This window comes from Zootoca vivipara, chromosome 14 (assembly GCF_963506605.1).
Source record: "Zootoca vivipara chromosome 14, rZooViv1.1, whole genome shotgun sequence".
NCBI lineage: Eukaryota > Metazoa > Chordata > Lepidosauria > Squamata > Lacertidae > Zootoca > Zootoca vivipara.
In genome coordinates, this window is record NC_083289.1 from 17,659,521 (window position 1) to 17,673,136 (window position 13,616).

The 13,616-nt window shown below is 45.6% G+C and overlaps 1 protein-coding gene across 1 annotated transcript in view; it reads left to right on the forward strand.

Moving 5' to 3' along the window:
- RHCG (Rh family C glycoprotein) overlaps positions 1-2,494 on the forward strand; it is a 34,053-nt gene extending 31,559 nt beyond the window's left edge. The window contains exons 10-11 of the mRNA XM_035131747.2: positions 17-110; positions 1,408-2,494. Coding sequence (XP_034987638.2) covers positions 17-88 — 72 coding nt within the window. The 3' untranslated portion in view covers positions 89-110; positions 1,408-2,494. The remainder of the gene's footprint in view (positions 1-16; positions 111-1,407) is intronic.
- Positions 2,495-13,616: the final 11,122 nt, after the last annotated feature.

Here is a 13,616-nt window from a genome sequence, read left to right on the forward strand (position 1 = left end):
GCTTTCGTCTTATCAGGTACCTGGGGATGAAGAGAGCAGCCTGTATTGTATGAACGACTCAAACGTGAAACCTGTGACAGACCCTTAATCCACTGGAGTCGATGCCAAGGGTAAAATGGGATCCCTGTTTTGGGACAAATGAATCTTGACAATTTCAGATTTTTCGAGATTTACGTTCAGTTCACCTGCAGGAAATTTTATGTGTGTGTTTTCACCCAGGTTTCTCCTAGTATACATAACCTGTACACGATCTCACCTAGTCCCACTTTGCACACACAATTTCATCTGTTCTCGTCTAACAGTTTGGGGCCAATTTACAGTACATGAAAGTTCACCTTGCCCATATATGCTCACTCAGCCCCTTCAATCTGCAGAGCCGGCACCATTACAAGTGCCACATAATGCTTTCCCCTCATTTGTAATAAACTGATATTTTAGTGTCACAGAACCCGCACTTCAGAAGTGCTTTCAATGTGCTCTCTTTGGTGCCTGTTAAAACCATTTTTCTTTAGGCAAGTGTGCCCAGACATGGAGAACATTGACATGTGTTCTAGTCTGACTTTTTAGCTTATCGTTGGTTTTAATTGTTTTAAAAAGGTTTTAATTAGTTGTTTATAACTGTGTGAATTTCTCCTAATGCACACTTTTGGGGATGCAATTTTGCCTAATGGACTCATTTTTGCAAATCAGTTTCCCCCAGTGCTTCCCCCTCTTAAAAAAAATATGTTTTGGGGTACTCTCATTTTCCTACTCATATTGAAATATTGCCCCTCAATGAGGCCAAACTTAGATTCACAAAATGTTTAGGAGTATGTGTACACCTGCGTCCCCCCAGAAACCCTCCCCCACTGGTTTTCCCTAAGATAATGCATTTGCATGCATACTTCACCCTAGTATATGCAAATCAAATTAAAACCTTGTTGTTCAAGCGAATGGCCAGCATTTATATGCCTTTCTGTACACATTACTTTGAGATATACCCTGAAAAATTAAGAGAATTTCAAAGGATGACTGTGTTTCTGTTTTTGTATTACAGTGGTACCTCGCAAGACGAATGCCCTGCAAGACAAATTTTTCACAAGACGAATGCATCATGCGATCTGATGGTGACTCGCAAGACGAATTCATTTTGCGAAAAATTCATCTTGCGAATCACGGTTTCCCGTAGGAATGCGCTGAAATTTAATTAATGCGTTCCTATGGGCAAAAAAAGAAATTTCAATGCATTCCTATGGGAAACCGCGATTTGCAAGACGAATTTTTCGCAAAACGAATTGACTCGCGGAACGAATTAAATTCGTCTTGCGAGGCACCACTGTATTTTGGAAAGAGTGAATTATAAATGCAAACTTAATGGAATTTCCCCCCTTTCTTTACACATGAGCCTCTCTTTTTCTTTTCTTATAGGACAATGCAGACAACCAGATCAGTATATTCAGCCTTTCCTTTTGGAATTCCTTGAGTGGTTTTTGTTTGTTTGTTTAATCTCCTACACTCTCAAGTACACAAGAAGTTTGTGGTTTTCTGGAAGCTGTAACATTTGCTACCATCATTTGTCTGGATGCAAAGATTCTTCATGGAGTATACTGTGCCCTTATTATTATTATTTCTCTTCCTGCATCTTGCACCATTGTGAAGTTAGCCTGGAAGAAAGAGAATGTTTACATCCTCCTGCTGCATGCAAAGACAAGTGGAAATCTATAATATCATGTGGTTAGAAGTGGCAGAAAAGTTCCCCCAAGTTCAGGACTTGGATACGAGCTGCAGAGCTTGTGAAAGATCACCTAATAAGAAGTGAGCTTTGCAAGCCCCGGAGAATTACTGGCCTCCCCTGCTTGTCCACAACAGCTCCCCTGACTAGCTCCATCTAAAGGTGCCCAGAGCAGAAATGGTATGAGCAGAAGAAAGAAGAGGGGAAGAAGATTGTCCTTTCCTTCTCTCCCTCCCTCATCATCCAGGCATTCTGCATCGTTAGGCGGCAAAGCTTGAAAAATGATGGAATATGTAGCTCTCCTATAAGTGGCTTGTAATGTATTTTCCCGAACTATCAGATTGGCTTGGGATGTTCCCTCTGATTTCCCACCCCCCCGTCCCCTTTTCTGGGAAATTCCTAGGCTGGAGCTGATCTGAGGAGAGCTTGCAATGCTGTGTTTCGGCCCCCTTCATATTCCTCAGATTGGTCTGAGATTCTCTGCTTCCACCCCCCGCCCCCTAGGAAGCTTCTGAGCCAGAGGCAATCTGGAAGAGAGCTTTCAAATACCCTCTCATCTCTAAGTGCCTGGTGGACCCACTCGTGGTGGCAGCGTCTAGGGTCAGGAATACCAAAATGCTCAAGGCTCCAAAAGCCAGCATGTGATTAGTGTGCTGAAAGATCTGTGATAATGCAGCTGGAGAAGGGGAGACTTGAAACGCATGCTGTCGAAATCCCTCCTTTTGGAATCAGTGGATATTAAAGTGCTTAATGCTAGACTGTACCCTCAAATTTGTTTTTCCTTCTTTTTCTTCTAATAACCAGCAAAGGCACTACCTTCAGCTCAGTGGTGGAGCATCTGCCTTGCGTTCAGATGGCCCCCAAGTTCAGTTCCCAATGGCATCTCCAAGTAGGGCTGCCAACACGCAGTCAGAGGCATAAATGCTTCTCAATGCCAGTTGCTGGAAGCCACAGGAGCAGAGAGGTTTTTATGCGCTTGGGTCCTACTAGCTAGCTTCCCAAAGGCATCTGGTTGAACCCTGTGGGAACAGGATGCTGAACTAGATGGGCCATTGGCCTGATCCAGCAGGTTCTCCTTATGTCCTTATGGCTGGGAGAGAACCTTGCTTGAATCCCTGCAAAGAGCCGCAGGGTGAAATTCATCTGCCAGAAACCTTTGGAAAAGGGGACAATGTGTAGCTGTTTATTTACTAATTCTTGAAGTCTCTGAGCCAAGATGGGGGGAACTGAAGTGCTTTGCTGTAAACTAAGAACATAGATGTTGTCTACACAGCAGAAACCTGATGGTATGGAGAGAACCACTGGAATGTTTTTCCTGGTTACAAGCTCTATAGAAAGGCAGGGGGTGTCACACTGGGGGAACTTTAGCACTGTATATTAGAGAGGGCATTGAGTTCATTAAACTATATTTGCTTTTAAGCCAATGCTAGTCCTATTCAGAGTATTCCCATTGAAATTATTGAATGCAAGTTCCTAATTTCAATGGGTCTATATTGGATATCACACATTGCTACCCTGCTCTTTAGCTTAAAAAAAAGGAGGCCCCCCCAGAGCAGCTTGCAGAGATGATTCTTTTAAGACAGCTCCTTCCAGTAGGTTTTAATATAACAGACATGACACAAAAGGGAAAGGGATTGGGAGGGAGGAGGAAACTCATTGATGACTACACAATGCCAGGTGTCTCAGGAACGGCTGCTGATTTGGAAGCCAGCACCAGAGCTCTGTGCTGCTGAAGGAAGCATAACACTCAAAAGAAAAATAAAGGCCATGGTGCTGCTTGGATTTTGGGAGCTCCCTGGATGGATGGGGCCCCAGACTGGCACCCGCTAGTCCAGCCCTAACAACACCTTGGTGGTAGGTGATCGCAAGCTTGAAAAGTATATGTTATACTTGAGAGAATCTGTTGCCGTCTTGGCAAAATAGTGAGGATGATCTTGAGATAGAGAAATCAGGGTGGCATCTAAAGAAGAAGTGTCTTAGTAATGCGACTTCAGTTATCGCTACATAGACTTATTTCACAGGCTACTTCCAGTAAGATGGATCTGGGGCAACAGACAAGGGAGCGTTTGGAGAAAGGAAGCCGGCATGGGAGGCGATGCTTATAAGAAGTGGAGTGGGAAAGGAGACCAGATGCAAAAGACAGAGGGAAAAGTGGCTGCCCTTCGCTGTGTCTGCCTGTACTTCTCACACCTGAGGAGAGAGAGAGAGAGAGTTGAACGTCAGCTGTGCATGTTCCCTTAGGATACAACACCCTCATTTCTCGTGCTGGATAAAGACACACACACACACACACACACACACACACACACACTTTACAACACGGTCCTGGGATTTGTCAACTGCTGCCAGCAACCGCATCTTAATTAACTGTCAGCAAAGATGGAAGCAAAGAGACCCTGTTCTAATTGGACAGTTTGCTTTGTGAGGATGGGGAGGGGAGGTGGCGGCAAAGGCGACAGGTTCCCACCGCACGGCATGGGAATTGGAGATGAAGGCGATACGGCATGCTGTGATCATCCAGGACGGTCTGGCTTCAGCTGACCTGTGGTAACTTTTCTTTAAGGGTGCAACAGTCAGGAAAAAGCCTACATGGCAGCTATAGCATGAAAGAGATGCCGTAAAGCCCCATCTGCACTATACATTTAAAAGCCATATTAAAAAGTCATACCTTCTCCCCAAAACTCCTGGGAAGTGTAGTTATAAGGGAATAGAATCAAGGGATGGTTTGCTTGCTGAACTGCTTGCCCTCAGGTATCAAAGTTGGTTGCTTGGCTCTTAAGTCTTACCTGGATTTTGCGATGTCGTTCTCCAACCAAGCGATGTTTACAAGGGTGCATATATCAGGGGAAGTCGCTTGCAAAAAAGAAAGTGGGCAAAGTACGCTGGGCAAAACTGCGCAATAAAAAAGCAACATCACATCTCTCCCCAGGCATTCTGGTAAGTGTGGACAGTGGGCAGCAGAGTAAGACTATTTACACAGGCTGGACTTCCTCATAAGTAGCAACCACCTCCTCCACACAGATCAAAATGAATGTCTCCACTTCCCCAAGAATGAAAGTTGGCCCCTGTTTCTTTGGCAGGTGGGGCCCATACAAAAGAGTATCTTTCCTCCACTCTTTCCAGGCACAATCGGTGCTTTTAAGTTCTGTGTCCAAGTGCCTTTTTGTTTCCTCCAGAGCTTTCTCCATGAAAAACCTGCTCTTTAAAGATCAGTTGGAGCAAACAGCAAAAACCTGAATTGACATTTGCTCTGATTGAGCACTAAAGAGCAGGTTTTCATGGAGAAAGCTCTGGAGCTTGGACACTGAGCTTTTAAGTGCAGATCTGTGCCTGGAAAGGGATGTGTGGATAGGCCCTCAGCTTTGCTTACTGAATTAAGGAGCAAATCAGTGTCTAGTGATTTTTCAGTGAGGAAATGTGCCCCCGGCTAATTGGTGGCTTTACCTCTGTCATCCCTGGAGGATGAATGCCGGGCAATTCAACAACACATTCTTAATCAGACTTGGGTTGCCCTCACAATTCTCAGTCAGTAAGACCTCAGAAAGTGGATGCATGAATGAGGCCTTGGACCTGGACTCTCCTCAGGCAAGAAAAGGCTAGCCAATTTATTCTAAAACTCTACTAGCCAAGGAACTAGCCCCCTCCACACCAGGGAGCTTATGAACCCCTGTGCATGTCCACTATCAGCGAGGAAACTAACACAGAGAAAATAGAGTGTTGAACCATATATGCACATATTTAAAGTCCTATTATACCACTTTTAGCAGTCACGGCACCCCCCCCAAAATATCCCAGGAACTGCAGTTTGTTAAGGGTGCTGAGATTTGTTAAGAGACCCCTGTTCCCCTCAGAGAGCTACAATTATCAGAGCAATTTAACAACCAATCCCTTTCCCCAGGGAATAGGGGCTTCCTAACAAATTTCAGTACTCTTTAGAAACTACACTTCCCAAGATTCTTTGGGGGAAGCCATGACTGTTTAAAGTGGTATGATACTGCTTGGGATGTATAGTACTACTGGGGCCTTTAATTCCAATGGGCCTACTCGGAGTAGGACTGGCGTTTAATAGCACTTCCTGCATACCCCTCAACTGTCCCAGGATAACCGGGACATCTCATTTTTTTCACATGCTGCTGTTTCTTTGACAGTGGCTCCAATAAAGCAAGGATAGGGAACTTGTGCTCCAGAATACTGTTGAACTCCAACTCCCATCAGCCCTGGCTAGCATGGCCAATGGTCAGAGATGATGGGAGTAGTAGTCCAGCAACATCCTGAAGGCCACCGGTTCCCAACATCTTCCTAATACAGCAGTGCTGTTTTCACAATGAACTCTATTTCCATTTCCGCCCTTTCTGCCTCATTTCCATCTGTAATTTGACCACTGCCCTTAACAGGGTTTAGAATGTAAATTTGGTTCAAACCTGCCTCTCCTCTGCTTCCTGTCCCCACACGAACAACATTACACCCTGTTTGCTTTTAAAGGATTTTATCAGCTGGCCTACTCAAAGGCCAGGGGAGGTCAGTGGTCAAAAGGTTGGACAAGCCACATTGGTTTAACAAGGTTGCTAAATTGTTTCTCACCAAGGGGGAGACATTAGAGCAGAGGTTTTTTTTATGAACCTATCATGCCCTCTGCACATGGACTGCATGTGTGTATGTATATGTGTAAGAGAGAGAGAGAGACAAAGAAAAGCACTACTATTTTCTGTTCTGATCCACAATCTGGGCAGCTGCATGTCAAAGTGGGCAAAGTGAGATCAGACACAGACAAGATGCCAATGAAGAATCTCTTATCTAGCCTGCAAGTACCGTCTAACGAGGCTGCAGAATCCTGAGGGAGCAGAGGGGGCTGTGTGCTAATTCAGATGGCAGGTGCAAAATGTCATTTTAGATGTGTAAAATTCCCTGCAAGTAAAAATAAAAAGGGGGTGGGAAGGGGGTGGGTAGGGAGAAGGTTCTGCTGTGCTAATTTTCTGCTTGCATGGAAGTGTTGTTATTATTATTATTATTATTATTACTACTACTACCGGTACTACTATTAACAGGAAAGCATTCAGAAATTTAATTCCTAGCTAGGGATGGGGGAGCAATTTGGTTCAGCTTGCATTTTAATGCAAAACTCCCTAACTCACATGTCCTGAAACAATGCATGAGCTGAGGTGACCCTATCCTTTGAAGTTCTCACTTTTCACAAGGGGGATTCACAAATCCTTGCTGATCAGCTTCAAATCACTCTGAGATCTGCTTGCAGATCCTGATCTACCTTCTGCTTATCCCTGAAATAGGTGGCTGTGCCAGTAAGGTAGAAATATGTTTCAGTTTTGCATTCAAAGGCAAATCACCTAATTTGCACTTTACAAAACAATACACAAACGAAAACACAGCCACCCTTACAATTTTGTATTTCTACAAATTCTGCAATGCAGGTCTCCGGCAAAGTACAGTCAAACCTTTCTTTCCGAACGGCTTAGTTGCCAAACAAATTGGCTCCCGAATGCCGCAAACCCGGAAGTAAGTGTTACGGTTTGCGAATGTTTTTCGGAAGCCGAACGTCCAACGCAGCTTCCGATCGGAAACCAATCGGAAACCGCGTCTTGGTTTTTTAATGGTTTTGGGAGTTGAACAGACTCCCAGAATGGATTAAGTCCAAGAACCAAGGTACCACTGTAATGTGCACAAAAATAGGTATGTTGGGGTATTCTATGCATAAAAATGCATAGATTGGTGAAAATAACATACAAAAATGTGTATGTCAGGAGAAATTTGCACTAAAAGGTTGATCCATTTTCACAAAGACTTGTTTTTAAATACAGTCATACCTTGGTTGCCAAAAGCCTTGGTACTCGTACGTTTCGGCTCCCGAACAATCGAAAACTAGAAGTGAGTGTTCCGGTTTTTGAACAATTTTCGGACACCGAACATCCAGCACGGCTTCCACAGCTTCTGATTGGCTGTGGGACGCTCCTGCAGCCAATCAGAAGCTGCGCCTTGGTTTTTGAATGGTTCCGGGAGTCGAATGGACTTCTGGAACACATTCTGTTCGAGAACCAAGGTTTGACTGTAATTCACAAGCTGCTGTGCAAATTAAACTTACGGTTGTAAAGCGTGACAGATGCACCCATCCCAAGCTGCCAGAGGACCATCCCCTGGAAAGCTGGACACATGGCTGCTTTGTCAGCACCTCCTCGCATTACTGACCAGTGTGATCCAGCAAAGAATTTGGGAGTCGCAGGGTCTAAGAGAAGCCATTTTAATATTTCATCAAGGGTGGGAAATGCCCAGGCTCTCAAGTCACAGGAAACATTTGATGCATGTGCGTAATTATGAAGTCAGCCTCCGCTAGTTCTTGCCATGAAGGGTTCCCTTGACCCTGGCGAAGGAAGGAATTTCTCCCTCAATAGTCAAGGTGTTTTCACACCGAGCTGACCGTGGAGTTCCATTTGTTGAGGCTTCGGTCTACTATTTGCGCTCCCCCATCTACCTTCCCCCTCTTCCCTAGCAAATGCCAGCCATGAGCCTAAAGTGGGAAAGCAAGTATCCTCCCCGCCGAGGGTTGTACAGAGCAAAAGTCTATCCTGTTTTGGAGGGCAAAGTGCATGCGGGGAGGGGACGGGGGGAGGGGACGAGAGGCATGTGGGAAAAGGAGCCATTGAAACCTTGGGGCCTAAGTCGTTGTGGGGGATTAGGAGGTACAAATTGAATGCGAAGGGATGAAGCCATTGACAGAAGCTGTCCTGAGACAGGTTCCCATGGGGGGGGTGGAGGGTGGCTGAAGCAAGCCACGTTCAAGGAGGCTCTCGGGCCCAGCCTAGCAGCTAATCCCCTGAGAGCGGCAGGCCAAGAAGCAGAAATGAGGTTAAAAAAATTATCATGTAAAGATGGTAGCTTACCCCAGGGGATGATGTTAGTTAGCACAGGGACGGGGAAAGAGGCGGGCCAGAGAACAGCAGCCCTTAATCCTATGGTTAGAAGGCAGGCGGGTGGGCTTAGATCATGATCCAATCCCTGCAGAGTTACTTAGACAGAGGAGGCCCTCATTCAGATCAGTAGCCTCCTTTTAAGAACAAGGACTGCGCTATGGGGGAAGTGTCGCTGCATTCATCCCTGTAGGCATGAGAGGAACGGGTCAAATATTCGGACATGTTTGGCAATGGAGGCTGGTGCCCATTGGGGCTGGTTGGGCACAAGGCAGGGAGTCCAACAGTAGGGGGAGCCAGAGCCCACGGCAGGCAGGACCACCAAGTCTTTGTTTTGCCCCCCCCCGCTAAATTCTTATAAAGGCAACACCGAGACTAAGGAGGAGGAGGAAGCTCATAGCTAGTGTCACCCTCAGAGATGGGGGGGAGGTTCAGTTCGGTTCCCATCTGAACCTTCTTAATTAGCAGCCTCCAAAACAATACGCAAATCGAAACGCAGGCATCCTTCAGAATGTGTGCTTCTTTGAATTTTGCAATGCCATTCTCTGATCAAGTAATGTGTAAAAAATGCATAAAGTGTGCAGATAATTGCCTGCTTTAGTGAAAATAACATGCAAAAAGCATTGTATTTTGCTTTGCAAAAATGTTAGGCAAAATTGCATCTAAAATATGTGTATCAGGAGAAATTCACACTGAAATGTTGATGAATTTTCACAAGGATGTTTGCCTAAAAAAACGGACAAACCGATGTGAAGAATCAAATTCATGATTGGAAAAAATGAGAAACTGAGAGAAACTGAAATGGGTATATTTTCACATCCCTCGCCACCCACTGGATTGGATGCAAATAAGGCTAGCAGGTGTGTCCTAATGAACCACCTTCCACTAACGTATGCATGTTGTTTGGGGATACTTCAGGGCTCACAGCTGAATGTGCAAATGACCCGCACTGCATTTGAGGAGGTGATCTGAGCTGCTAGCCATTGGTACTTGATCTGTGATGGCTCTTTCACGCGTGGAAGTCAAAGTTGTGTCCTGCACAGTCCTCAAGTAGCTGAACACACCTATGTCAACTTTGGCCAGCCCTTCCTTATTTGCTTTACTGATGCTTATAAATCCACATAGAACCCTTCAAATGGTTTGGTTCACAGGGCAGTGAATGCTGAAATAGGCAACTACAAGTACAGAATCAAAACAGGCAATTAAAAAATATCAGTAGGTAGACATTAAAAGATAGATGATAGTTAGATAGATGTAGACGATAGATAGTTGTGTGTGCGTTTACATACCACCCTCTCATGAAACATCAACAATGTAAAAACCTTTTAAAAGCAATACAAAGCCATCATTAAAATGATAGGCTACTTAGGGAAGTTTTTTTAACTGCATGAACCTGTCAGCATTAAAAAGTTGTATTCAAGAGACAACTGCAAATCACAAGCAAGAATGGCTGCCACAACTCTGCTAGAAGAGGTTTCTACAGCATGGGACCAACAGTATAAAATGGCCAATTTCTGGTCGAGGCCAATCAGACCTCTGAAACATGGGAGACATCAAATAGTGCTCCTCTGCAGATAGAAGGGCCCAGATCCTAGGAGCCAACTTCTAGGGGCTGTGGGGGGTTCCGGCCCCCAGAATAAAATATTTGAGGGGGCGGGCCCCCACAAAGTTGATGGGCATTCCCATTCAAATGGTGTGTGCGCACTGCGTCATATGATCGATTGTGTGGGGCGGGGCTTACCTGGGCCACCGCAATATTTTATTCAAGTTGGCATCCTGGGCCCAGATGGCCCTTAATGTATCCTGGTCCCAAGTTGATCAGGGCTTTGTGTATCCACCCAAGGGCCTTGAAGCTCAGATATTTTAGCAGACATGTCACATGCTGCTGTCCATCTGCCCTCAACATTCTGCATTCTATTAAAACTCAGGGCTTGCATGGCCTGGGAGAATAATTTCAAAGACTTTTGACTGCTGCCTTAGGATGCAATCCTGTATCCACTTATCTGGTAGTAAGCCCCATCAAATTTATTGTAACGCCCCTCTGACTAGACATATATAGGATCCCGCAGCTAGTATGTGAATTTTTCATTGTGAAATGCCTCTTATTATTTCCCTGCGTGACAAAATGTCATTATACGCTGATGAGTTTTCATGCACCTTCAGTTGTTCTGTGTGAGGTCAAATATATGGCATGTATGATTTATCAATGTGGTGAGTACACAGGTACGTGGTGAGGGACGCGGGTGGCGCTGTGGTCTAAACAACCGAGCCTCTTGGGCTTGCTAATCAGAAGGTCAGCGGTTTGAATCCGCGCGATGGGGTGAGCTCCTGCTGCTCTGTCCCAGCTCCTGCCAACCTAGCAGTTCGAAAGCACGCCAGTGCAAGTAGATAAATAGGTACTGCTGTGGCCGGAAGGTAAAAGGCGTTCCCATGCACTCTGGCTTCCGTCACGGTGTTCCATTGCGCCAGAAGCGGTTTAGTCCTGCTGGCCACATGACCCGGAAAGCTGTCTGTGGACAAACACCGGCTCCCTCGGCCTGAAAGCGTGATGAGCATCGCAACCCCATAGTTGCCTTTGACTGGACTTAGCCGTCCAGGGGTCCTTTACCTTTTGCCTTTTTTACATGTCTGTGTGAGTTTCTTAGGAACAGAAGGCACTACCTTATACTGCATCAGGCCATTGATCCATCAAGCTCAGTATTGTCCACACTGACTGGCAGCAGCTTTCCAGGGTTTCAGGTAGGCATTTCTCCCAGCCCTACCTGGCAATGTCAGGGGTTGAACCAGGGAGCTGTTGAATGCAAAGCAAATGCACTACCACTACGGTAAGTTACAGGCCCAGTGAGAATGAGCATATATGATAGATCTATGCTGCACCTCTCCTTCAATTTGTGTGCATAATGAAGGGGGCATGTCTAGGTTTTGCATGTGCTTCTGAGTGCACATTAGCACCTGTGTACCTGTTTAGGTGTGTGGCCCACAATATCAGCCTTGTGCAATGTTTACGCAGATTTTGCTATAGAGCTTTGAATGTTAATCTCTTTTTGCTTCCGTCTCTTTGTACTAGGTGTTGATTTACGTATACAGCAAGCTCTCTCTGTCTCTTGTGTCTGGCGTGCCCATGACAGTTGCCTTGGGCTCGCCTTCATACCTCTTTTTGTGCACACAAAAATGTACATGTGGGTCTGAATACATGGATGTGCATGCACATGCTCGGTTGGTAGAGCATGAGACTCTTAATCTCAGGCTCATGGGTTTGAGCTCGACTTTGGGCGAAAGATTCCTGCTTTGCAGGGGTTGGACTAGATGATCCTCGTGGCCCCTTCCAACTCTTCTATGATTCTATGTCAATAGTCATATTCCTTCGTATAGTGTCTGTGTGTGTGTGTGTGCTCGGCTTTGCGTCTCTGCATGGGCCCTTGCCCGTGTGTCCACCTCTTACTGATCCTCTCCCAGCAGTGTGTCTGCAAGACTCTCCAGGCCTTTTCAGAAGAAGCTCTGTAAAAGAAAAGTGTAATCAGATTAAGGCAGCCAATCACTTAGAGCCCTTGAAAAGGACATATGCTTTCTAATCAGTACCTAGCACCATGGCTCACAAAGGGTCTAAGTAACTCAGTAGGGGTCAGGCCCTCTAGAGCACAGAAGAAGGGGGTCCTTTCCCCCTTCTCCCTCTCCCCCCCCTTGTAATTATGTCAATTTACTAGCCAAATTGTTTGCTTGAGTGGACAGTGGGGGCTTGTCCCTTCTGCTCCCACCCAACCAACCCCCTTCCCTCCTTATTCATGTGCTAATGGAGTGAGAAGCACGGCCTCCTCACTTCAGGAGATGCTGCCGGCCCTTGGAGTCATTGTGCAGATGTTGCTGCTGGCAAATCCCGCCTCCCACCCAACCACAATGCGCACACGTACAAAACTGAGCATGAGAAATCCGGGCGGGAGCAGGGGAGCTTCAGGGCCACAGAAGCAGCACAGTTTGACAGCTAGATAGATCTGGCCCTACAGAGAACCGGGCAGTTCTTCCACACAGTTCCTACTAAAATAAACAGGAGCTGTGCAAGAGAGTGGGAGGAGATTGCACTGTGGATTCCAACTGAAGGGGCCATTCAGATCAAGAGTGGGAAACCTGAATGTGGCCCCCTAAAACCCTATTTCCAGCCCTCAGGATTCCAGGGGGCTCCCGACTTTCCCAGCCACTGTCCCTGCTTTGCACCCTCCCTGAGTGTAACTGCCAATCTCGGTTGTGTCCTTGAACTTTTGCATCCCAGAAGGGGGACCAGTTGAGGTGAGTGAGTGGGTACAGAAAGGAGCCTACAGGTGGAACTCGGAAAATTAGAATATCATCGAAAAGTGCATTTATTTCAGTAATGCAACTTTTTATTTTTTATTTTTCTTTTAATTTTTACAAATGCTTTCTTTTGGAAATTCCACAGTAATAAAACAAATAGTTACAATAATACAAAAAAATAAAATAAACATCGCTATTACATTTCATTAATTACATTCCATTTATAATTGACCTGCCTAATGACAAATAATTACAATTACAACAAATAAAGGCTTGACATATCTTGCTTTGCATGTCATGCATTTATCTCATATATTGGCTTCACCTTTTAAGTTGCGTTACTGAAATAAATGCACTTTTCGGCGATATTCTAATTTTCCGAGTTTCACCTGTACAGTACAAACGTAAAATTTGCCTCCGCCTCCCCGCCACTGGTTATGTGGCCCTCAGAAGGTTGCCCAGAAAGGAATGTGGCCCTCAACCTGGAAAAGTTCCCCCGCTGCTGCCTCTGATAAGACCTCTTGCTTCCCTGAATGAAGGAGAGCGGCAGATGTGTGAGCAAGTGCAGAAACGAACATTTTGTAGGCCTACTCTGCCCACTTTGGTTTCTTGCCTCTGGAAGGTTGGCCAAAAAGGAATGCAGCTATGAGATGGGAAAAGGTTCCCTATCCCTGATTTAGATTGTAACGGTCCAGCAATCAGAT